At 39.6% G+C, this 25,127-nt stretch overlaps 3 protein-coding genes across 5 annotated transcripts; 1 reads left to right on the forward strand and 2 right to left on the reverse strand.

Annotated features, from left to right (window-relative positions):
* Window positions 1–1,135: 1,135 nt before the first annotated feature.
* On the reverse strand, window positions 1,136–8,109 carry grk1a (G protein-coupled receptor kinase 1 a). The gene is made up of 7 exons (XM_079339605.1): window positions 7,208–8,109; window positions 6,101–6,228; window positions 5,501–5,658; window positions 3,479–3,562; window positions 2,630–2,754; window positions 1,785–1,986; window positions 1,136–1,432 (listed from the first exon to the last, which is right to left on the reverse strand). The coding sequence occupies exons 1-7, from the start codon at window positions 7,907–7,909 to the stop codon at window positions 1,140–1,142; spliced, it is 1,692 nt and encodes a 563-aa protein (XP_079195731.1). The 5' UTR covers window positions 7,910–8,109; the 3' UTR covers window positions 1,136–1,139.
* Window positions 8,110–10,974: 2,865 nt separating this feature from the next.
* tmco3 (transmembrane and coiled-coil domains 3) lies at window positions 10,975–17,223 on the reverse strand. Of its 2 annotated transcripts, none has more exons than XM_079339815.1 (14): window positions 17,148–17,223; window positions 16,062–16,377; window positions 15,407–15,574; window positions 14,518–14,697; window positions 14,234–14,431; window positions 14,011–14,139; window positions 13,828–13,920; window positions 13,392–13,575; window positions 13,085–13,202; window positions 12,739–12,919; window positions 12,481–12,631; window positions 12,286–12,365; window positions 12,029–12,178; window positions 10,975–11,640 (listed from the first exon to the last, which is right to left on the reverse strand). In XM_079339815.1, exons 2-14 carry the CDS (start codon window positions 16,317–16,319, stop codon window positions 11,527–11,529), a joined length of 2,004 nt encoding a protein of 667 aa, XP_079195941.1. In that variant the 5' UTR covers window positions 16,320–16,377; window positions 17,148–17,223; the 3' UTR covers window positions 10,975–11,526. The 2 variants fall into 2 exon arrangements, with proteins under 2 accessions (XP_079195941.1, XP_079195940.1); XM_079339814.1 differs by having other exon boundaries at window positions 12,739–12,934.
* A 647-nt stretch (window positions 17,224–17,870) lies between these two features.
* Window positions 17,871–24,604, forward strand: dcun1d2b (DCN1, defective in cullin neddylation 1, domain containing 2b). 2 transcript variants are annotated; one of them, XM_079338893.1, is made up of 7 exons: window positions 17,871–18,158; window positions 20,002–20,218; window positions 20,317–20,485; window positions 20,712–20,842; window positions 21,023–21,105; window positions 21,294–21,390; window positions 21,976–24,604. In XM_079338893.1, the coding sequence occupies exons 2-7, from the start codon at window positions 20,044–20,046 to the stop codon at window positions 22,053–22,055; spliced, it is 735 nt and encodes a 244-aa protein (XP_079195019.1). In that variant the 5' UTR covers window positions 17,871–18,158; window positions 20,002–20,043; the 3' UTR covers window positions 22,056–24,604. The 2 variants fall into 2 exon arrangements, with proteins under 2 accessions (XP_079195019.1, XP_079195018.1); XM_079338892.1 differs by lacking the exon at window positions 17,871–18,158 and adding an exon at window positions 18,926–18,995.
* Window positions 24,605–25,127: the final 523 nt, after the last annotated feature.

Genomic DNA, 25,127 nt, shown 5'->3' on the forward strand with positions numbered 1-25,127 from the left:
GTAAAACACAGCGATGCTGGAAATGAGACGCCGTTGAAGTTTTGTGATGCTGCTGGTTTTGTCCCTGTTGACTCAAAAATGAGTTCTCTTCATCCTCCGCAAAGATCCACCGACACCGAGCTACGATTTAGTCAGATACTGTGTCTTATATCTCGGAAAAAAGTGTTCTTGTTCTTTTCTTTAATAAAGAAGAGTTCAGTTTGGTGACAATGCTCCCACAGCAGCTGATTCTGAAAACACACAGGTTCAACTTTTTTCAAAGCTCCTGTGAGACACACACAGAGACACAGAGAGAGAGAGAGAGAGAGAGAGAGAGAGAGCCAACCAGCTCCCGTGTTGCCCTCAGTGATAAAGGGTTACTTATTTATCTTACATAACTTGAATGATCTTGAAGGTCTTTTTTGAAGAATTCTTATAGTAAGTGGTTAAAATAGTTACTTCAAACAATAATGACGAAACTGAGTTTGTTGATGGGTTTCATCGTATGGTTTCATCATGTACATGCGGCATCCCTCTTGTCATGATGCTGTTCGTCACAACTTTACAGCGCCCCCAAGCGGCCTGCAAGTGAATAACAAAATTAACCCATTTTGCTTTCTTTCCCTACAAGATAATTGACTTTTATTTACATGTATGAAATACTTAAATATAAGCCAAACACCAAGTGTGTCGTAAATTTGGTGAAAATGTTGAACATTTCTATTAGATTAAAAAAAAACATTCAGCAGCTGGACACAAACTTTTTACATTTACAATTAAGCAAAACCTCTAAAGATGTTGTACAAAAAAGTAGAAATCATGTGTGCTCATACATTAAACATGGCTTGCTGTTAAAAGTTTTGTTGGAAAGTTTAAATATACTGACCTGTGAAACACTGGCGAGTGTTCTATTAAATAACAACACACATGCAAGAAATCCTATGTCTGTTATTGTCTATTAGAGCTTCATTGAAAAATAAAATGTGTGGTGTTATCATCATTATAAATAATGCTCATTGGATTCCTAAAACGCTAGCATGAACTGAAATATATACACAAAGCTCAAAAGCAGGTTGTTTTGATTTATTAGGATATAGTTCAAAGGCCTTCCATTATCTGCTCAAGTAAATACTGTGATGCATTGCTCCCAGTTTAGTCTTTCAGGACAGTGTGCAGGTGGATGACTTGGCCGTCTGTTCCAGGATAGATTCACGTCGCAAGTCGTTGGGCAAAGTCCCGCCGGGTCCCCAGATGTTGAGTTCACTGTAGATCCCCATCTCGATCATCTCCTCCTGCCAGGGGATGGAGATGTTCCCCGAGGCAAACTCGTTAAAAAACGTCTTGTCTTTGTCTTCAAGTTGCACACCTTTAACTGTGGAGAAGGCCCCGACGTTGCCAATGTCCTTGGCATAAACTGTCTTGGAGTCTGGCATGAAAGGGGGAGTAAGGATCCCTGGAAGGAAGATGCAGATTTTCAAAATGGTTTGATTAAATTTAAAGGGTATAAGCCTGAGTCAACTGAGCCTCCCTAAACAGAATTTGTTGTCAGTGTGTGAAATATTTAAATCAAACAAAAATATATTTTCTGGAGGTTTTACCGGCGTTTCATCTTCATTTTTTAAACAAAGAACACAGCATAAGGCTCATTTTTTACTTATCCAACTCTTAATAGACATTTCGTTCTCTCTGTTATTTTTTTTCTATTACCATTATGTTAAAGACATAATTCATAACATTTGTACATCAACAAAGAAAAAATTGATGGACGTTTTTTTTTTGTTTGTTTGTTTCTGGTTGGTACAGACCTGCACTTAGTTTTCTCCAGTTGATCTCACTGAAGAAGGGATGCTCTCTGAGCTCATCACATGAGCCGTTCTTGAACCCGAGCCTCTTGTCGACCTCTTTGAACAGCAGACCCTCACAGATGGATCGAGCGTGTTCACTGAACGTCTCTGGAAAAAATACTGGATCACTTAGAGTCCGCTTCTTTACCACTTTGTTCTCCACCTTAGCACAGAGATCAGAAAGAGATACAAGTCTAACTCATTCAAAACCTGCACACTTCAATTTATACAAACTTTGAAAAAGTCAAGTTTTTCTTTTAAGTTTTTGAATCTACTAAAAAATCTAAACTTCAAATGAAAACTAATGCAGTCTACATTTAATGTAAGTATCTCATCAAATAAATAAATCATGACCATGTTAAAGGTTAAAATGATTGCCTCAGTAAATTTACCAAAGAACTCTAAGCACTGTAAGAACTTCTCAGAGACTTTACAAAAGCGTTCAAATTGTAGCTACATAATTTGTATACATAAATTAACCTTAAACATTACACATAAAAGGACTCACCCTAATTTTACATTTGATACTTTGAGTAAAACTAATTTACATTTTTTTAAAGTGAAATTGTGTACATGTAAAACCCTAACACATCTTAAGTAAACTACAGTTCATATGTGAGACCTATATTTTACAACAGTATCAAAAAGAGGCCACAAGAGGGCAACCTTGAGCCTAAAAGCTAAGTAAAAAAAACAAACAAAAAACCCTGTAAATAAACTATCACAAGGTTTTAGAAAATGTTTAAAAAACATCCCAAAAAAAATTGAGCCTCAAAAAAGGAAAAGTTCAAAGGTATGTGTTTTACCCTCTCTCCTCTGGTCCTGAAGGGTCCCTTAGCGGCCATAAACTCATACAGAGTGACCCCCAGAGTGAAATAATCAACAGAGAAGTCGTACTCCTCTCCTCTCAGCAGTTCCGGAGCCATGAATCCTGCAAGTGAAAGCAAACAGGTCCTAACCTTTCAGTTTTGTAATTGAACTTTGGATGAGACACAAATGTAGCAGGAATGTTTAAAATGTTTGCATCACCATTCTGAAATTACATGATTTTATAAGTATTTTTGCGAAAAAGATGTCGTACCTCTTAAAGCCAAAATCATGAAATCACGTCAAGCCAGTGTGCTTTTGAATATAACAATACAACAACAAAATAACAATACTACTACATGTGAAATGTAAGTAACTCCATACACAGATACATTTCAGACTTCAATGTCGTGTTTCTTCTATAGCTTCTACAGCTGGTGAATACTGGTGAGTATTAGAGTATTTTAATTATATTTTTTAATCACATTATCAACTCATTTTATAATTTTTATTTAAGAAAATGTACCTGTAGGCCTATATTGAATCTTCTGTCCAGTCACAGATTTCTGCTTCTTTAAATAAAATAGTTGATAAAACAGCTTGACCAGATTGTGTTTGTACTTTCTGTTCATGCTGGAGTCTATCTTGGCAGTGGTTGTAGTGTGTCAGTGTAGTCCTGGGATGAAGGTAACAGCAGCTGTGCACATTACAGCATGTGATCTTTAAATGGGACAAAGTACAATAGTATAATGTCTTATAATGCGGAGACAAACACTGTGACGCTGTGAGTTTTGTGGGTGTGTGTTGACAGATCCTGCTATAAGAGACAAAATAAATGTCCACTCTACCTGGAGTCCCAGCGTAGCCCTTTATTTTCACCTGATCAACAGCCAGCTCCACAGCCAGACCCAGGTCAGAGATACGCACGTTACCTGTAAAAACAAACAGCAGGGGAATGTCAGGAGCTGTGCATTTTATTCAAACAATGACTTGCAGATCAGGAAAAACCTTTAATGCTTTAGATATTTATTCTTTCTCTAACTAATTACCGTATATCAAAGAAGTGGTAACACGTGAGACGTGTCAAATCATCCCTGCACACGCTGCAATAAATGATTCTGTAGTCATGTACATTTAACTTAATATCTGATCAAATGTATTCAACATGAATGCCTCCTTGATTTTGTGCCAATTATCTAAGTAACTTTCAAACAAAAAAGTTTGAGATAGTATCTCCTTATTTTTGTTTCATTAAATATAATATTTATGTTTATGTAGGCCGAATTCTAAATGAAGAGATTTTTTAATGAATCCAACTGAATAGAATTTGCCAGTTTTTATTTGACAAGCACTTTTGTTCCTTTTTTCTTCTTTTGAATTCTGCAGCTATCATCTGGTCACAAGACAAGTTATTTGTCTTATTTAGAAAGTTATTTGTTAATGACAACTTGTGGGTGTATGCTACATTACAAAATGAAATTAGCAAGCAAAGTAATCCAGAGAGACAGAGACACAAGTAAAATATGCAGGCTATAGTGTGATGGTATTACGCCACGATATCAGAAAGATATCACGAGCAAACTGTGATTAAATTATTTTCTTGGAATTAATGTTGGAGTTTTACAAATGCTCAACAAGTGTCATCCTTGTCCTCTCAAACTGTAGTTAGACAACTTTGGTTGGTGTATCTGAACGAACATGTCTTGTTGATTTGGTTCAAAGGTTTACCAAGAACATAGAGGTCATGGTCTCCTACTCTCTTTCATTTCTCTCTCCATGTGTTTGATTGTCTGACTTTGCTACATTAAGTCGCACAAGAATTGGTATTATATTTATAAGTTATTCTTTTGATTATATATTGTTTATTTCTGATTGATAATGAATATGTAGTTTTCTGTTGTTTGACAGAGCGACACTGGAATAATGCTGCAGAGAGGAACAGTGACAAGCCATACGACAGTCATCTTTTGTTTTCCCACACACCCAGATTCGTAGTTCTTACAGTAGTTCTAACAACTAAGAAAGAGTCCTTTCTTTTTCCTGAAGTCAAACACATGGCTTTTTCAAAAGGTCTAAGGAAGCTTAGACCTTTGAATCTACTCAATTTGAACAGGCTATTCTTTAGCAACTGATTTTAGTTAACTCTTTAATTAACTCAACTTTTAACAAAGTTAGATTAAATTAATAATAATGTGTGCACTCTGTTGCCTCAATTTTATTGAGTATTTAATGTGCGTCTCTTTTTACAATGCACCTGATGTGTAGGTAATAGAATGATTGTGAGGGAGTGCAGTGTTGAAATATGGAGTGATCAGGTGAACTAATCCACACTAAGAAGACAAAGAGTGAACATACGCTCAGATCATTTCTAAGAAAACATGAGTTAACAAACCAAAGTGAGCTGCATGTTGAAGGAAAGTGATGAAAGTTAGGAGAATAGTGGCCTCATACATTCCTCTTTCAATTTTAGGGTTAGATTTATGACAAGTTAGCTCTCCGAGAAACGCATCCATGGCCAGTCTTAGTAAGTCCTCTGATGTGTCGGAAACATAACTATGTTTGTTTTTGTGTGTTTAAGCTCAAGAGGAAAATAATAAAAAATATTTTCGGAGTCAACAAAAAAGTCTTTACAAGGGTTTGGTTTGGCACCTGGCATAATTAGGTATTGATGACAACAGCACTGTCATGTGTAAAGAAAATATAATACAATCAAGAGGGAACATTTAGCTGTTCAGAGCAGTCTGTTATCTGGCAAAACAAATTCTTTTAATTTACATCCTTATTTCTGCACAGATTGAACAGACTAAATACAGCTTGATAACCATTTCCTCACTGAATGCTTCTTGTAGGGACTTGTGCTTGTTTGGTACCTTGATTATCTAGCAGCACGTTCTCTGGTTTGAGGTCTCTGTAGATGATCCTCTTCTGGTGGAGGTGCTCCAGACCCTGGATGATCTGAGCAGCATAGAAGCAGGCCCGTGGCTCATCTAATCCAGGATCGTCCTCGTCCACGTTATAAATGTGATATCTGAACAGTGAGGCAAGCCTGTTATTGACATTTATTAGGTAGAGACATTGCATTGTAACTCACTAATACCTTATTCAATGCTTCAGACAGAGCTGAACTGACATGAAATACATACAATCAAATAAGTTAAGGTATTTTATTTTTACTTGGGGCGGTCCAACTCATAGACAGTAACCTGTCTATGAGTAAGTTTCTAAATGTTTTTGATACACTGTTATGTACCGTAGTTTTGCGTACAGTATGTGTTCCCCCACCCACTCTCTCTATCTCTTTTTCACCGTCTGGCGATTTGACTTGATATATACATTTTTATTGCATAATCCCCAAATAATGTTGGGTTGTACATCAGTGTCAAAACAACAGTTCTTGGTGGCTTTACAAGTGGGAGGAAAGGGAGAGCTGAGCCAATTTTGATCAGGAATGTCAGTGAGTGAGATCTGACCTCAGGTCTCCTCCGTTCATGATGGTCATGACCAGACACAGCTCTGTCTTTGACTGGAAGGCATAGGCCAAAGACACAATGAACCTGCTGTGGACTTGAGCCAGGACCCTCTTCTCCACCATTGCCCCCTGAAGGACACACAGGGACAGCAGCCATGAGAATACATGTACAGTGTTTATAGTCCTTTTTGCATGTGTTTTAAAGTGATCTTTAGCTATTTTAAAATTAAAATAATATAAAAAAAACCTCTCTCCCTTATATGAGACCATGCTTTGAGCAAAAACAACGAAAGCCAGAATTAATTTTGTAAAAATATGGACACTCAGCTGCTAAATGACACCTGATCAAAGAAACAAGGACATGTAAAGTCTGCAGAGTTTAAAAAAGTTAAAAATGTTTGTACCACAGTTAAAAATTAACAGGAAAGGTAACTTGAAAGATATATACAACCATGTGTTGTGTAATTACAACTCTAGGAGAAACAACACAACATCTTCAGTAAGTTTTTCAAAACGCTAATAAGCATTATCATAGCATAATCATAAGTTAACTAATGTAGCACGGTAAACACTATTTTGAGAGTAATACAGAAAGTATATTTCTAATGGGTTTTTTTAAATGCAGAACATTAATAAAAAGTGGACAGGTTTAGTCAGACTTTGAAAGGCATTAAGCTCCCCTTCATTACATCATGATCCTTTTGTTGTTCTTTTTGTTCATCATTGGGATTACGAACTCAATTTGTTGGAAAATGTGCAAAAACAACACCCTTAAATTGTGCAGAGAATTCTGTTGATGTTGTTTTTGATGACAATATCTATACTTAAATTATTATTATTATTATTAGGAAGTGCTCTGCCTTTGTGCACTTCCTGTCAACACCTGTCGATTGGACTTATAGCTGTTTTTTTTTCACCTTGACAATGTTTTCTCCTTTCTAGTCTTTTGCTTGTGTTGTACTTACTCTCTGATGTTTGACACTTTGGATAAAAATGTCTACTAAATGAATTGTAGAATCAGGAGCCAGGTTAAGAAAATATTCTGCAATAACTAATCTGACTCATGGAAGAGTCATATCATTAAGCGAATTTCAATGGATTTTCTCACCTCGTAGCCTTTCCTTTTCTTCAGCCTCTTCTTGTTGAGCTTTTTGCATGCGTATAGTTTCCCAGTGGCCTTCATTTGACAGGCTGAAACTTCCCCAAAACCCCCTTTCCCCAGTACACGAAATTCCGTAAACCAGTCCTCTCCTATGGGCTGCATCTCCAGCCACTTCCACTGTAGAAACCTTTTTAGATACATACTTTCCCGGAAGAAAGTGAAGGGCACTTCCTGCAGAAAGTCCATAACACTGTCCATGGTCTCACAGAAAAGATGGTCCCCGGCTTCTTGGTATTGCTCTTTGACCTTTGTGATGCTGTTTTCAGGCAAAAAGGAACAGAAATACTTCGCCCCAGGCTCCATGTACCTGGACAAGATCTTACTGGCTTTTTTGACTCTATCCTCATCATCGGCCAAAGTGTATTCCTCAATATCCTCCCACAGGCGGCAGGTGCCTTTATACTCATTGTTGGAGTCCAGAAACTCCTGGAAGAGACGTTTTCCAATTGGCTGTTTCACACAGACTGTCCTAAAGCTGAGGTCTAAAGTCTCCCTCAGGCCTTCACACGCTGTGATATGAGGAAGCTTCAGGAGGGAGTGGTACTTCTTGTCTCGGTTGGATGCAGGATTGGCAGTGCCATCAAAGCTCCCACGGGCCGAGATGTAGGTAGAGTTGGAAACTACTGTTGTGAGGCCACCAATATCCATGAAGAAACAATCGATAAGTGAGGAGGAGAGAGGGAGGAATAGATGAGAAGGAGTAAAAGATACAGAAAGGAGATACAGGAAAAAAAATGCCTGAAAGTCAGTTTAGAAAAGACCAGATTGCAAAAGGAAAAGGAAAGTTGCAAGGAGATTCTAGGTGATGAGAAAATAGTCCTCTGGTTCTTCAGTCGAGAAGTTGTTACATATCTTATCGTCTGCTTTATGCCGACAATGACAGTGTTTCCATTGATCACCTTATAGTCCCATCTCTCACTCTCATAGACGATCTACCTGACTCATCACCTTTCCTCAAAGGGATTTATCCAGTATGTAGGCTAACTCTGTAATACTCTATCCTGCGCTGACCCATGTTCACGCTGCAGTTAAAGAGAAGGGAGCACACAGTCACTGTACGGTCACAGAGAGAACTGAGAAATAGAAGTTGACGGTGAAAAACCATCACATTTCTGCGGATTTGTTTTTCTTCAAGCAGAGAGAAAAAAAAACACAAATTCAGTCCTAAATTCCTGCAGTCATTCTAACAACATATCTTAGATAGCTATAGAAATTGGGGTTTTAAAGATAAGATTTATTGCGATCTCTATTATTTTTGAATTTTACCAAAGCCATTATTTGTTGACTTGCTTTCCTGATCTGGTAGTGTTGGCTAGCTTAGCTTAGCATGAAGAAACTAGTTCAAACAACTTGTGCTGCTCCATCCAAAGGTACAAGAATCTGTTTTAATAATCCTCTTAAACTTACTCATCATGCGGTAAAAAACTTTTTGAAGTAATTTTCATCGAGCTCCCCTTTTATTTTGGCAACCTTTGTCTGATGATACCACACACAAATTGTTAGACTTGCATTTTTTTTTTGTAGTTTTATTACACAAAATACTATGTACTTGAGAGATTTGAAAAGTGCTAGCAGGAGAATGTTTTGAAGGAGTCAGGTGAGCAGTTTCCCTGTTGAAAGTCTTAATTCAAAGTTGAACATTTTCTGGTAGTCTTCTAATTGCAAAGAAGCAATAAGAACAGCCATTTATTTTTCTTTTGTACAGTATATCTTATCAACATGTTTCAGGAAAATATATGGATATAAAATAACAATCAACATATTATACTTTACTGTATGACTACTAATATTTTCTAGAAAATGTATTTAAGACACAAACCACATTTGTTTTCTTTGGTTTTGAGCGTTTGGGATATTTCAGGTTAAAGTTGAGGTATAATCATAGTACAATAAATATTGTTATAATTACAGCCACTAAATCAGCTGTAAAGCATCTTTAGTAAATGTGTGTGTGTGTGTGTATATATATATATATATATATATATATATATATATATTGTGTGTGTGTGTGTACCTGCCCAGTTACTGTCTGCCATTACTAATAGGATAATATTTGAGACAAATGTGCTGACTGCAGAGGTTGTGTGTTATCAGCTTACACAGTACAGGTGAACTCAGAAGCATGCACATACACAGACATGTGTCAGCCTCACCTGAAGTCTGTGTATAAAAAAATGATTGTGCTGAAAATGTTAATCCCAATACCACTGATCAAAAGTCAGATGTCTTTAGTATCAGTATCAAGAAGTGGTCACTATATGATTATCTCGACATTTAGACAATTAAATGTTTCTTGAAGCTATTTAAGGTGTGCAACAACATCTCCATGTTGCTGTATATTTGTTCATGTTTATTATTGAGTGGAACATGAAATATTACTTATATGCAGTTTGTGTCATTGGTAGATGTGCTCAGTATGTGCCACTTTGATACAGGTTGTTTTTATTGTTAATTGATTGTGTTGTTAATTAATTCTACTTTAAAGAGAGCTCAACTTGAATGTAAGCAGCTTTCAAGTAAAGGAACAGTTGTCCCTGTGTAAGGGGGGAAACAAGGTTTTCTTTAGTATCAGATTGTTTTACAGCAATTAAACCATTATTGTTTAGGTTTCCCCAAATAAATGGTCTTTTAAGAAATGAGGAAAACCAGGAAGACTTCAATTTGTCAGTGTTTTTTTTTAATAAATACATTTGGAGAAAAAAATTAACATTGTGATATAAACCGTGTTTCTTTGTGCATGGAGGCCTCAGTCATGTAAACTCATCCTCTACAGAAGGTAAACAAAAATATCCCTCAGTGTTGACAAACTGCAGGAAAAATATTAAAAGCGAAACAAATAAATGGTATGTAGCTACATACATACATACATTGCACATAATGAAAGTATGAGGAGCTCTCACCCCTGTGAGTCTTGCTGTAGTGCAGATCATGTCACTTTCACATTCACTGGGAAGTAGTGCATGAATTTCAGTAACAGTGTGATTTGGGGCACAGATGACCTGGTGGTCCAGCCCATAGACTGTAAATATTAATGCACTAAGACTGCGTGACATCATCCATCTGTTACTGCAGGGGGCTTTGGACCACGGATGGAGGTCATCATGCTGGGAACGCTATCTCATCCTAACTTTCAGTCAACCTAACAAGAGGCTTCGAGCTGGAGCTGAGGCGAGTCTTAAGCTTCCTGACCAACACCTACACCACGCCTGCCTGTCAATCAGGTCAGATATGAGCCTCATTGTGAATAACAGATATCCTTCATAAAATCAAAACAGGTGATCAAACAATCTCCCCCCCCTACAGTGTGTGTTGGTCGAGACATGAGCTAACTAGGCTGTAGGCTTGTTATTTTCTGCTGTAATAATTGATTTTTTGTATGTGACTTCAGGTGTCGTCTGCAGCCAGTCTCAAGCAGACACAAACTGCAGAATTTTGCACTTTGACTTCATTTTTCAACACTGGACATTGTCACTCGGACGCACCCCATGTACACAGACTATAGTTTTCCAAGCGGGGCCTAATGTCCTACTACATCCACTCCTATATAATAAATATTAAAACCCCACCCTCTCCCAAAAAACATTGTGATTTAATATTTCAGTATCTCTGTTTCCTATGTTATAATATTGTGTGCATCAAGAGAGATTATCATAAAGTCTTACAAGAATGGAGAGCACTTGAAGAGAGAGACAGGACATCTGTAGTCTCTATACGAAAAACTATTGTAGTTTTTAGTTTACGTGTAATCACAGCTAAATTCCTAGTAGACTGTTATTACAATAAGCTTCAAGTACCATCTTCTAGATAAAAAATCTGGCATCTACATTCAAAGGCTAAAGTCAGAAAACGTGATGAATCAAACAGAGAAGGTTCCGTGTTAAAAAAAAGCTCCACACATTTTCCTCAAGAATAAAAAAAACCCAACATATTAAGATAAGACACAGATTTGGTCTCCGTGGGTCGAAAGTGCAGACACACTTTTAACGGAAAACAAAAAGTCAGAGAGACTGTGTTTTTTCATGTTGCATGAAGTAGTGCATTCAAAGCATAAACAAAGGGAATGATGGTGAGTCGACTTCGTTGACAAACAGCTGTGCTTCAATCAAGCCATTAGGGCGGTTCGATTTTTGCCAACATAGAGAAGGTTTCAGTTTCTTTCACCTCATAAAGTATTGTGTATTGGTACAAGAAAACATGTACAACAAAAAAGTCTTTTTTTGACAGTTAAAATGGGAACTGTTTAACCAAAGCCACTCGTGCTCTTGTCATGTGACCATTTTGCGTTCAGCCCGGGGAACAAATCTTTGCGTTGTGACTCTCCACAGCACCGGTGCCAGCAGCAAACTGAGTGTGGTGACACTGAGAACCAGCAGATACACCTGAGGTCAGAAACAGTGAGAGATTAATAACACATTTTATTTGAGGGCGCCTTTCAAAAAAACCCAAGGACACCTTACATACAAGGTTTTAAAAAGACAATAAAACGTAAGCATAAAAAGTTAAAAAAGGAGAGATTGAAAGATTTACATAACAATAAAAACAGGAGTGGAACGGACGAAATCAGAGTGAGTAGGCTTGTTTGAACATAATAAAACAAAACAATCCTTTCTAGTTGTAATTATTTTACAAATCAGTTTCTTTGAGGCCAACTGATTGAAGAATAACTGGGAGAAGCTTACAAAAAAAAAGAAGAAAAAAACAGTTGACCAAATGACTCAGAACAGGAAGTTAAAAAATATATAACTTCTGCATCACTTCATCACTGACCTCTCTAGAGATGATGCCAGCCCGACGCGCTCGGCTACCCAGGACGAAGGAGAACTCGCTGACCTGAGCCAGACCGGCTGAGACCACCCAGCGTATGTGTTGGGAGCCTGGAGGCAGGATCACTGACAGAACCAGTACTGCCATCACGAACTAGGAGGAATAGAAGAGACAGAAGAAAAGAAAAAGAGAAAGTGAGAAAGTGGTAATTAACGGAGAGCTGGAGAAGGAAAATGCTCAATGAGAGGGGAGTGCTTTACCTTCATGATGACAAGTGTGAGGGTCAGAACCAGCAGGATGGTGAGCTCGTACAGCACGAAAGTCGGGAAAACATGAAGACCTGTAGCATCAGAGAAACAAACACAAGATGAGTAAAGTCTCACTGCTAAAAGTGAAGAAAAAAAAAAGACAGCATAATGATAATAAGCTAACATCTGTTTAGAACTGTAACTGACCAATAGAGGCAAAGAAGATGATAGTGAGGAAATCTCTGATTGGCTCAATGCATCCCATGACCTCAGTAGTGACTATGTGACCCTGGGTGGACAGCAAAGCTCCAGCCAGGAAACAGCCAAGCTCCATCGACACATCGAGAAAATCTGTCACCTGTAGAATCAGTCAGAATGAGAAACACACACACACAAACAACCTCCTCAAAGAGGAAAGTTGTCCCAGTGGAAGAGAAATATCAGACATTTTGTGTACTTGCGTACTGTCAGCATGAAAAAGACAAACGCTGCCATGCCCAGCACCAGGATCTCCTTGTTGCCTTTGCTCTCAGCGTGCAGCTTCTTGTAGTACGGGCCAATCAGGAAGGACTTGAATAAAAGACAGAGGAGCAGCACAACAGCCAGAGAGCCCAGGACCTGAGCCAGCAGGTACAACACACGGAGACTGCCAAAAAGGAAGCTGTGTTTCATAAAGAGGAACAGCAGATTTTAATAAGCTCTCTGTGTGTGTGTGTGTGTGTGTGTGTGTGTGTGTGTGTGTGTGTGTGTGTGTGTGTGTGTGTGTCTAGTTAAGTGTTTGGGTGGAGATAAGAAAAAAGAAACAGTTCACCTGTCCAAGTCGCCACTCTGAGCCTGGATCAAAGTTGGCATGATGGCGATGAAGAGGCCGAGCTGAACGTCTTGCATCACCAACATCCCGAGGAGCACGCTGCTGTAGTCCAGATCACCTGTTTCAAACACACATATTATTATTATTATTATTATTATTATTATTACTAACCCTTGAATACTGAGGGAATAAACCTGAACAAAAAAAACAACTCAAAAAGAAAGTGTGGAAATTACAGAACACAAAAGGAATAAATACATTGAAACACTTTAATTGTGTTCATTCATGTAAGCATGCCTCCACCCACCTTCTTTGTCCCCTCGGCTCCCTGCCAGGAAGCGGGACACAAGTGGGGTGCTTGACAGGGAGAGACAAGTGGAAATGAAGACAGTCTGGGTGGGTCTAATATGCAGGACTTGTCCCCACACCAAACCGGCCCCCACCATCAGCAAACTCAGGTAACACGAGCCCTGAACGGACGTCTTCCATACCTGCAGACAAATGCACATACTGCATAAATTAACTGTTACCAACTCCTCCAGGGAGAAAGTAACCAACTACACCTTTATACTTTCAACACACTTAAAAAGGCATCCTTTTCTTCAGTAGCTTAAATCTTCAGAGACATTACTTCCCAGTTTGACACTGCAGTTCAGTCATCATTCTTCGCTAATTTTGTCAATCAGGTCAGGTCATTTATTGTGTAAAAAATGTCATACTAAATTTAAGCCTCTCTTGCTTACCTTTCGAACGCGCTCAGGTGAGAACTCCAAGCCTACTACAAAGAGAGTGAAGAACACACCCAACTCTCCCAGAGTCTCCACCTGGACCATGGACTGCAGGACACAGAGACAGACTGACATAAAAAACACTATCACACACAGTATGACTCGGTAATGTTCTTTAAATCTGCAGAACACACGCACCTTGATGCTGTTAAGGCACGACGGACCGAGGAGCACCCCACAGATGATGTATCCAAACATGGGAGGAAGTCCGACTAAGGAACAAATCCAGCCACAGGGCAGGGACAACATCACCACCGACACCAAGTCCTGCAGCAGACGGTGTGAAGAACAAAGTTATTGTTTCAAGTATTTCAAACATAGAGGCTATAGCGTGCTACCTGAGAGTGAGGAATAAAGTGACCTTGATGAAATGGTGGTCTGCTCTGGGCATGGTGGAGTCTCTGGGTTTGGTCAGCACGTACTGGTTGTTCTGCGAGTCAATGAGCATGCTTAATCCAAGGTCATCCTCCACTTCCTTCTGCTGGGACTTGTTCTTCCTCTTCCCACTCTTCTCCTCATCCTCCACCCTCAACACTGCTTCGACGTTTACACCTCTCATCTACACAACAGAGAGACTTCAGATGAGGCACAGTGTATCTTTGATGGTATAACGTTCTACCCCGGCAGTGCGGCCTCTTGGCCGACCTGTTTGTTGTTGTCAAAGGCGTGCTCCTCGATCTCCTCTTCGAGCCGGTCCGCCGCCTTCCTGACGTCCTCCAGGATCTCATCCAGCATGGACAAAGACTTATTCTGGGCTAAAGCGCTCTTCGCAGCTTCCTGCTGATGCTTCTCTGCAGCCACCAGCTCCACATACTCCTGCTCCTCCTGATAAGATAAGATATAACTTTATTGATCCCTAATGGGGAAATTCAGGAGTTGCAGCAAGATAGAATCAAAAAAATAAAATGATTAAATAAAATAAAATAGTAACATAAATACAATTCCAAAAATAGTAGAACAGGATATATACAGAGGACTATACATAATGGGGTGAGCTCAGCAGGACAATGGAGAAATGATGTGCAGTAAGTGGCAGGCTAAAGTGACCAGTGAAGATTTAAAGTGACGCGTGTTTAGAAACAGTGAGCTATGTAAACAGCAGGTTGACAGTTATAAAGTATAATATAATATAGTGCAATAGATGCAATATTCTGTTATATACATCCGTGCAATGTATAGAATGTAAGTTTAATAAATATAAATGTATATATTATACAATAACAATAGTATGCTAGCAGTATGTTAATATGAGTGGGTGAGAGTCAAAGTCAAACGACAGTAGTACACTTAAACAGGTCAGAGACTTATTGCAGTTACTTTTAGTAAAGCAAAGTGCTAAAGTCACAGGTTATAAAGTAATCATTCCACCCATTGATCTACAGATTATAAACAAACATTTTTGACTATCAATGCGTTGTATGGCAGAATTACGAATATTTTCTGTTTCCAGACTGACTGAACACGTTGTGAATTCCTCCCTCTTCTGACTCTCTAAGGTAGGCATCATGAAACCCTGAACACTGTGCGCCCTCACCTTTATGGCTGCCTCCCTGAGGGCCTCCAGCCGCTGTCTGCTATTCTCCTTGACGTTGACTACATCCTTGTAGTCTCCCTGCAGCGCCCTCTGCAGGCTCTGCACCGCCTGAAACACCAGGTTCCCCGTTTCATTCAGCTCCTTCTGGAAAACCTCCAGAGTGTGAACCTGAAAGCAGGCAGGGAGATGCCACTCAGTCGTAAAATCCTTACATACCAAAGGTCCGTTTTATAAAAAAAAAAAATGTTTATGGTTATTTGTTTTTAAGAGAGCAACTGTTATGTTTTCATCAGAGATGATAAATAAAATTCTGATAACACCAAGAATTATTTGTTTGGCCATTTCCTACCTACAGTTCAAACAGTGAGTCAATTAATCAGTTAGTCTGTTAAGAGCAGATACATTTGCTCAACTTTGACAAGTTGTATTATTCATTGAAAGTCTTTAATCGTTTTTCTTGAAGAAAATAATTGATGGTTGAAGCAAGAATGAAACCAGGGCATCTTTTCTCTCTAAGTGAAACCCGAGTATGACATCTGAACGCGTATCATTGTGGAGCCAGGAGACAAAGACTAAAGAAACACTGTGGGTGTCTCACACCCTTTTAAAATCATTTAACAAGAAAACAGCTCAATCTTATTTCTCAGTTTGGTACCTGGAAGTGCCTCTCAGGTTCTGAAAGGGACTGATCTTGTCCAACAGCAGCAGCCGCGGCCGCCAGCTTCTTGACCACCACATTTTTCTGACGCAGGAGACCTGCCAGCTGTTTACAGTTGCCTGCCACCCAGCTGTAGCCTTGTTGGGCCCCTTTGCCTCGATATAGCTTGATGGCTTGCTGGGCCACCTGTTTTTTTTGTAGCACTACTAGTGCCCCCGCTGTGCTAAGGCACAGCAACCAACACACGACCTGCATCCAAACACCCGACAGTCTGCCTTCACCCAAGGGTGGAGACTGATGAAGAGAAACGGGCCTGGTAACAGAGAGAGAGAGAGAGAGAGAGAGAGAGAGAGAGAGAGAAAGAGCCAGAGGGTGAGACAGAAAAATCTCATTCAAATATAATAATTAAACCTCACTAGCTCAAGAATTAAAAATCGTCACGAACAAATTCACTGTTGACTTCTTCTGGATTACATTTTTTGCAAACAACAATGTCCAGGTGTTTCAGGAATGATCGTGGCATTTTTACCTGATCTAAGTATCAGTTGTGACTAATATTCAAAGTTGCACTTCCTCAGTACGCTGGGTAATCAATAAAGCACTGAAAGCTAAACCAACATGCTTATTTTGGTCTTTTAAATGGAATTTATAGAACACAATAACCATCACTTAGGCCTTTAACAGCACAGACAGTAGCATGGGTCCTCAGATCCGACACAGATGATCCCGTTATGTGGAAACTCAGCTTTTGTGCTCCTTCGTGTGATCTCAAGAGAAGGTTTAATCTTTAGGTCACAGATAAAAGCTGAAGCAACAGCTGTGTGTACACACCTGCGGCCTCTCTCACTGGCTGCTAATAACACATCTGTGTGCAGGGTTTAGTGCAGATGACTTGTATGAGCACGTCATGTGGAGACATTCCAGCAGCACTTGCTATTCTGCCTAAACCTGATGTCAAGCTTTGTGTCTATTTAAGAAACTGACATGTTCACTCTCTCCACCCTCACATAACAAACATTTGTGCGCTTTAATACTGAATACTGTGACAGAGTGAACTGGACTCGCACCAAAGTTGGACCGCACCTTTATGAGCATGAGGTAAGCAGAGGAGTGTTTACTTTCCGAGCTCCTCCTCTGTCCTTCCTACAGTTGGGCTGTATTTAGTAAGTGTATTCATCGACAACAGTAGATTCAATGCATGAGATGATCATACAACTGTTTCTATGTTACTCTGAATAGTGACTATAGCTGTAAAAGTGTAAAACAATAACAAAGTTCCTTACTTATACAAAGGCTGCAAACTAAAAACTGGCCTGTCAGGTCAATTTAAGATCAGAAACTTGTGGGAAATGTCTACTGGTATGTTCAACACAATGCCTACAACTACTTGTTTGTTAGTGTGAGAACTTAATTTGGCCGTAAACTAGATTAAATGGAATAGGATTACTAAAAATAGTTAATAATTAAAATGTTGGCAATTAATGTAATAGTTGGAGTATTCTCAACTAAGAATAGTCAATGTGTATTTTACAAATTGTTTTGTAAAATAACATTATCATAGTTAATAAACTTTTCACCACAGATGCACTTCACTTTTGACAGGCTGGCATATTTGCACAACCAAAACGGAGTAGTTACACTTTTAACAGACTGAACATTAAACATGAAGGCTACATGGGGAAAAAAAACAACTCCTGCAAGAATGTTTTAAAAAGTCACATACATAAAAAGATGAATATTAAACACGTAATAACTTAAAACACCTCCCTGAACACACGAATACAACCAGGTATAACCTGTACAAGTACAGAAAACCGGAAAACGATACCTGCGAAATATTGCAGTGTTAGCTCACAAACTCCACGACTGAAGGAGAAGCTGAAGAAGAAGGGAACAATCATGCTGTTGTATCGCAGCAGCAGCAGCACCCCTCCTCCTCCTCTTCTCCTGCCACATAGCAGCTGAGGGCAGCGTCCATGCACGCGGACAGCCGCTTCACTTGACGACCAGCTCCATGGTTACCTCGACCTGCTCCCACCGAGCCTGACGACTGTCCTGCTGCTGGAGAGGGGATGTTCACACAACTTCGTCCAGGTAGGTACTCCGCAACTAATGAAACAAAACGAAGATGTATTAGTGTGTACAAAGTTCAACCTGTTTTCTCTTCCTGAGGAGCAAGTTTAGCTCTCTCTAAATTGGTTGGAGCTGTCAGACCAGCTTCAGGCAGCTGAGTCAACACACATGCTAACACGACGTTGCTAACCTTAGCTAAGTAGCTGTCATGTAAGTTTATGTTATCGAGGTTTCTGGGTGAAAACAGTTATCATGACACGATGAAAAGTTAGATGATAACGCTTACTTAAAAGTGCGGCCCAAAGCAAACAACTAGCGCAATGTTTTCTGACTGCTATCACGCTGATATAACTTTGATCCACTTGAAGATTACTTCCGAAACATCTTTATCAGCTTTGATATGGGAGTTGTAGTTTTTTCCCCGAGCAACACTATTATTGTAATAACTGGTCAAACTATTTGAACCTAATACATCAAAAGTTTATCTTTACACACACGTACGTGTAAAACAACAACGCTTGTTCAGTAAGTTCAAAGCTCACTTCTATCGGCTGTCTTACTCTCAACTTCTATTTACATGAAACAAATCTGTCACAACGTCACGTTTTCACGCTACTCTGTTTAATTACACGCACTTTGAGAAAAATAAAGTATTGTTTTTGTCCCTTGAAAGCTGTTATTCGATACAGACAGCTGCTATATGTAGGGTTTTCATAACACCGTGGCCTGTTGGATTACAGTTCTGCAGAACTACGTTTCCCATGAACCAATTGGCCTTCAGTAGCGCAGTTTGTTTCGCGCATGCGCACGAGGGGGTAATTGGATATCAAGTGGGCCAAAACAGCGTGTGATAAAATGGTAGGTAAGATTAAATATGAGAAACTGGAGAGAATCTTTAGCTCCTTGAAGCAAGTGCAGACCCCGATAACTGCTGTCATTGATGTTGAGGGATCACACAGATATTTGGGATCGGGCTCGTCCTCAACCAAGTGTCGCATTGTCAGGGTGATATGAGTCGCGAATATATGAGGGAAATGGAAGGTCAGTTGTTGGTATTTTGAGATCGGACACCCGCACTTCTTGCTGCACGTACCTTTCCCTTTTTGGTAACTCGTGTGTGCTCCCGCTGCTGCCGCCGGCCCGGGTCAGGAGAGGGAGAGAGAGCCTGCAGGATCACACGTCCCCTCCCCACAAAACTGGGTCGCAAAACACTGGCCTGTCACGGCGAATTTGCTGTGTGATAATCGGGTGGGTCAGGTCCGCAGTTTTGCAAAATACGTGCAGGTCTCCCTCCCAAATGAGCTAGTACATTAAACCAACTCAAGGAGGGTTTTTTTTATTACAAAATAACGGAACATTGCAACCATGCATAAAAGAGTGACAGGGTTTATACAACACACTACATGATGCATGCATGGTGTCAGTCTTACTTTTTCCAACTGTGTGCCACTTCTTACAATGTGTCCATCAGTAAACCCACACCCAACTATTTCTGCATACAAGTACAAAAAGTCATTAAGACGTTTTCAGTTTAAATCAGCTCTCTGGTTCAAATGTTCATAAAGTTCAGACTGGTGTGTGTTGTTCGAGTAAGTGTTGATACCATGGCTGATTTACCTTCAGTGCGAACTGGAAACTTTTTGCAAGTATAGGCCTACAGTATAGAGCCCCAGGTTGCATGTGTGCATCTCTATAGCCCAACAAAACTAATAAAGACTTCTGTGTTTAATTACAATCATGAAGGCCTATCTAAAATGGGCTAACTCATGAGGAAATATTGAAATCAGTCAGTGTTTGTTTAAATGGATGTGTGTGGGATTTCAGTCCATCCTTAAATTTACCTGTGTGCCCGCTTGTCTCACAGCACAAGTTGAAGTCATCGCAGAAGGACAAGGTTCGGCAGTTCATGTCCTTCACGCAGGCTGGGGAGAGGACAGCCGTGTACTGCCTGACGCAGAATGACTGGAAACTAGAATTCGCCACAGACAACTACTTCCAGAATCCAGACCTCTACTACAAAGAATCCATGAAAACCTCAGTGGACCGCAAGAAGCTGGAACAGCTCTACAGCAGATACAAAGGCAAGCGTCACTTTAGTTTCATGTCAAAGAGACCGCTCACTCTGCCTGTCCTGCATGATAGCACTGCCCTGCTCACTTTTTCTCTACTGTGTTTGCAGACCCCCAGGATGAGAATAAGATAGGCATTGATGGGATCCAGCAGTTCTGTGATGACCTGACCCTGGACCCAGCTAGCATGAGCATACTTGTGGTGGCATGGAAGTTCAGAGCGGCCACCCAGTGCGAGTTCAGCAAGAAAGAGTTTGTGGACGGCATGGCTGAGCTTGGGTGAGCAATACTCGTACTGAAACATGCTGCTGTTACATGGATAGGTTTATTATTAAGGCTGACTGCAAATAAATATACTTATGTTTATTTTTTCAATATAAAAAAAACATCTAGCTGTACTTTGTTTAAAACATAAATTTACCAAGCAAATTTGAATCTTCACATTGTTACAGTTTGTGTAAGCTGTGACTGCCACTTGTATTCACTATTGTTATATCCCCTCTAGCTGTGACAGTCCAGAAAAACTCAAGGCAATGCTTCCCAGACTGGAGCAGGAGCTGAAAGACACGGGGAAGTTCAAAGACTTTTACCAGTTTACCTTCAATTTTGCCAAGAACCCTGGCCAGAAAGGTTTAGGTAAGCACAAGAATATGTAGAAAAGGGGAGCTGGTCCCATGTTCCAAAAAAACACCCCGATATTTTCAAAGAAAAGAAAAAGGGTTAAACCCCCCCCCTTTTTTTTAGATCTGGTTTTGATTTATTTAAAATGTAAATATGAAACTTTTATTTCATGATATATCTTATTTTGATTCCTAGACCTAGAGATGGCCGTCGCTTATTGGAATCTAGTTCTCACAGATCGCTTCAAGTTCTTGGATCTCTGGAACCGCTTCCTGCTGGTGAGGGAGGACTGTTGTTCTGTGTCAGCCATTTATAAATAAAACAAAACCAAAATTCATCACTAGAAATGTTGCATCCAGGCAAAACATCAGAGGAAAGTCAAACACAACAAAAGTTATAAAACCACAGCCTAGAAAAAACCCCTCCTGTGAAATACTGTTAGTAAGTGTTCCTATGTTGCATTTAGGAACATCATAAGCGCTCAATTCCTAAGGACACGTGGAACCTCCTCCTGGACTTCGGAAATATGATTGAAGACGACATGTCGAACTATGACGAGGAAGGTGAAGATATGAAAGACTTGTTGATGAAAGCTGTTCATTACACTGTCCGAGTGTTAAACATTTCAGCTGTTAATTCCCTGATGAAAGATAAACCCTCACAGCTGCATGCTTATAATTCAGTCAGTCACCTTTATGAGCTCAGACTGCATCACATATCATTTCAGAGTGTGGTTGTATGACTAGCTTCGAGATGTATATGAATGTGAAAGGCATCGTTAAAAAAAAAAAAGTTCTGACAGATTTGTGATGCATTTCATTGAGTAACTAAACACATGAAGGCAAAACAAAAATGATAGGCACAGAAGTTATTTATTGAAACTCTGTCATAAGGAACCTAACATTTTAAAGGGACAGTCTGCATCCTCTCTGTGCTAAACTTTTTATTAAAATCAACCTTTTCTGATATTGTAAATTGTAAAGCACGATGAAGGTAAATCACTGTAGATTAGAATTCTATCAGACCAGCAGGTGGCGCCTGTGAAGAGACCAAACCACCACATCATTACTCATTGTACTAATGAATTGAGTCACTTGAACAGATCACATACGGTGTAACTAAACGTCAGCGTTTTGCTCTCTCCTCAGGGGCTTGGCCAGTCCTCATAGATGACTTTGTGGAGTTTGCTCGGCCGATCGTGAGGGGGAATAAGCGCAACATAACATAGTGGTTGCCCTAGCTTCACCCAGCAGATGGAGATTCTCCTGATTGTTTTTTTTTTTTTTTTTTTTTTTTTTTTTTTTATACAACGAGCCAAAAAGACACTACTTTTCAAAAAGACAGTCTGCAGTTTGTTGTTTGGATCGTTCTTCCAACTGCATAAGATGCCTTGGCTGGGTTGTGACCTGAAACTCCAGTTCAAAGAGGACAGCAGCAACCGGAAAGAGAGATTAGGGTTTTTTGTTTTTGTCGTCCGCTATCAAGAAAAGACTTTGTTACTGCAATATGAAAACAATGGGTACACTCAGCACTCCTGTGCAAATCACCGATGAGTGTGGCTTCCAACTGCTGCTGTCGACTCACTTTTACCTGAACCCTTGGCACAATGAGGAGGGACAGTAACGGTGAACTTTCAGCACATGCAGAGGATTAAGTTATAGATGCAGTAAGATGCGGCCTCATGCATTATCATTAGTGAATGACACTGTTAAAAATCTGCATGTGTATATGTCAGCTGGTGCAAAGTGATGGAAGCTGATGTGATATTTGTGAGGATGCAAAAAGTGATCTACATTATTTTCGCTGAGATTGTGAATTTGTAGCTCTCTGACAATCAAACGGAGAGCAGAGAAAAGTGTGCTTGCTGATCATAGTATGTTTGTGAGTGCGGATGTGTGTGTTCCTTTACTTTTTTTTGGGGGGGGGGTACATTTTTGCCTCTTTAGCGAAAGATTTTAATTAGATTTTATTATAATTTGCAGTCAGGAGTTTATGATTCACCTACGTTTTGTGTTCACACTAAATCTTGGAGACCGCAGAATCGGAGCTTCCCTTTTTGAGCTCAGCACCAGCAAAATTACTATCCTTACAGTTGTGAAACACCCATAGGGTACCCATAGGATTAAGACTACACTTAATAAGAAATATATATATACATGGGGAAAGACTGCAGGTACCGGTAAGGTTTATAATCTTCATTAGAAAACAAAAAGCATTTAGGATTATGCTTTGTGTTGAAATGCTTCTGCGTCACCTGTTTGGACTAGTTTTGCAGTGTGTGAGCTGCTGTACACAAGAGAAACTGACTGGCACGTTGACTGTTTTTTGTTTTTTTAATAATCCAGGTGACGATGACTTGCCAAACCTGCAAACTGCACTGATTTTACACTTTTTCTGTTGGAGGTTTTCTTATTAGATAGCACTGTATACAGCTATAGACCCATTCAATTTACACTTCCATGCTGGTACTTTAAAATCAACATCTATATGCCGCAGCCAGAGGCGTTGTTACACTGTTAGTTTACACTGTTTGAGGCTTTTCATTCGATAAGATACTTCAGCAGGAGCAACAGTTACGTGTTAAAGTACCACTAATTGACTAAGGAGAAAAACTTGTTACTGAAGAACACTGCCTTTGACGCCATCATGGGGCGAGTGTGCAGTAAAGCACTTCTCAAAGCGCACGGCTACATCACTGGATATGGTCACAAGTATGTGGGAAGACCCAGCTGTAATGTCAGGTGTGGCCACAGGACTTGAAACTTTGAACCCAAGTTAAAGTTGAAGTGGCACTCTGTACTGTTAGTGTATGTATAACCATAAACAGCTCTTTATCTGGTTCCTATTCCCGGCTTTAGAGCGGGACAGAAGGTTGAGCTCAGGTACCAGTCGTCCTCTCCCGGTCACGGTGAGCAACAGGCAGCTTTCTGCACATGCATAAGTCATCCCCAAACTCTTTGTTCTCAACAGCCAGCAACTACTTGTTCGACACATAGTTCACGATTTCTTTTTTGTGTTGAAATAACAGTGGACTGTTTACTGCATCAAACTGTCCTGCCATCTTTGAACAACACAGGGAATCATTTGGCCTTGTTTTTCCCTTAAACTGATCTGTTAAAGAACTGACGTTTATTTAAACAGGTGTCCGTGACTTCTGTGGCCAAGTGTATGAAGCTTCAGAAGTTGGAAAGTACTGAATGCATATGAGTTCAGAAACCAGCCTCATCATGTGATTGTAAGACATTTACTTCAGGAGCAGGTTCATGTGTCGTGTCTGTCTGTTCATCCAAGCAAGCTACGTGATGGTGCAATGAAAAATCCTGTGTACGTTTTTCAGTCATGTCTGTGAAGGTTCTCAATTGTCCAAGTTATGACAGTTTGAAGTTCAGAAAAGACAACTGGAATTGTTTCTCCAACCAGGTCCATTAGTCTTTTCAGAATTTTTTATTTTTTTTCTGAGTCTGTTGCAAATGCAAGATGGTATGAAATTGTCTCTAAGTTGAATGTTGTTGACTTTATGATCTGACATGGTCTGTGCTCCACAAGCTAGAAAACAAGACATTTCTCAGTGTTCAGTTTGATTATGTGGTACGTTGTTTTGTTTTGTCTTTGGACACGCGTGGTCAACTGTTTCTAGTCATACTGATCAATCTTTTAAAACAGTATTATTTTTGCCAGCAGGAAAACAGGTATTTACAGAATGTTATGTTTTATCACAGAAGCATACCTTACGTTGTTTTCTTCAAGAGAATTTTCAATAAAGCATGTTCTTTTTGACGATCTTGTAAACAATGCATTGTCTTTAAAATACGACAGTTGTGGCATCAAAGGTTTGTTTGAATAAATGTGACCTCAGAAAACTCTTTTAACACTCGTAACATGACCAGACTGTGGCGGATCAGTTGGTTTAAAATATTAAATGCTGGTAAGGTAAAGCCTCCAAAATAAATGACAGACAACTAGGTACACGTTCAACAAAAACTGCAGCTAAATATTCAACTATATAGTCAGCTCAGTGTTGTGCATTTTATAACACAGAAGTCGTTAATCAGAGGGGCTACAACTCATTTTTATTATCTTTGCCAACCTTGGAGAATCAAAAAACTAACTCATTTCACGATGTCACTGTAACATAATAAACTGAATTACTTGGCCATCTGTTACTTTGCAATGCTCTATGTAGATGTTCATGTCTAATAGAGACCTACATTTTGGTAATTAAATCAAACCTTGACTGATTCAAAGATCTGTTCACTAAACAGAAGTAGTATTTGATGGATTAAATAAAAATAAAAAAATC

This window comes from Symphodus melops (genome assembly GCF_947650265.1).
Source record: "Symphodus melops genome assembly, chromosome: 3".
NCBI classification, from domain to species: Eukaryota; Metazoa; Chordata; class Actinopteri; order Labriformes; family Labridae; genus Symphodus; species Symphodus melops.

Coding starts and splice junctions, on each gene's coding strand:
- grk1a (XM_079339605.1), bottom strand. CDS start 7,909: ATGGATATTGGTGGCCTCACAACAGTAGTTTCCAACTCTACCTACATC. Junction 5,659..6,100: donor ATGAACGGAGGAGACCTGAG/GTCAGATCTCAC, acceptor CTCACTGTTCAG/ATATCACATTTATAACGTGG. Junction 1,433..1,784: donor CTGGAGAAAACTAAGTGCAG/GTCTGTACCAAC, acceptor TCTTCCTTCCAG/GGATCCTTACTCCCCCTTTC.
- tmco3 (XM_079339814.1), bottom strand. CDS start 16,319: ATGCAGGTCGTGTGTTGGTTGCTGTGCCTTAGCACAGCGGGGGCACTA. Junction 13,203..13,391: donor GAGCCGAGGGGACAAAGAAG/GTGGGTGGAGGC, acceptor TGTTTGAAACAG/GTGATCTGGACTACAGCAGC. Junction 12,366..12,480: donor CATCTTCTTTGCCTCTATTG/GTCAGTTACAGT, acceptor CTGATGCTACAG/GTCTTCATGTTTTCCCGACT.
- dcun1d2b (XM_079338892.1), top strand. Junction 20,219..20,316: donor GCTCTACAGCAGATACAAAG/GCAAGCGTCACT, acceptor CTGTGTTTGCAG/ACCCCCAGGATGAGAATAAG. Junction 21,106..21,293: donor TCTGGAACCGCTTCCTGCTG/GTGAGGGAGGAC, acceptor TGTTGCATTTAG/GAACATCATAAGCGCTCAAT.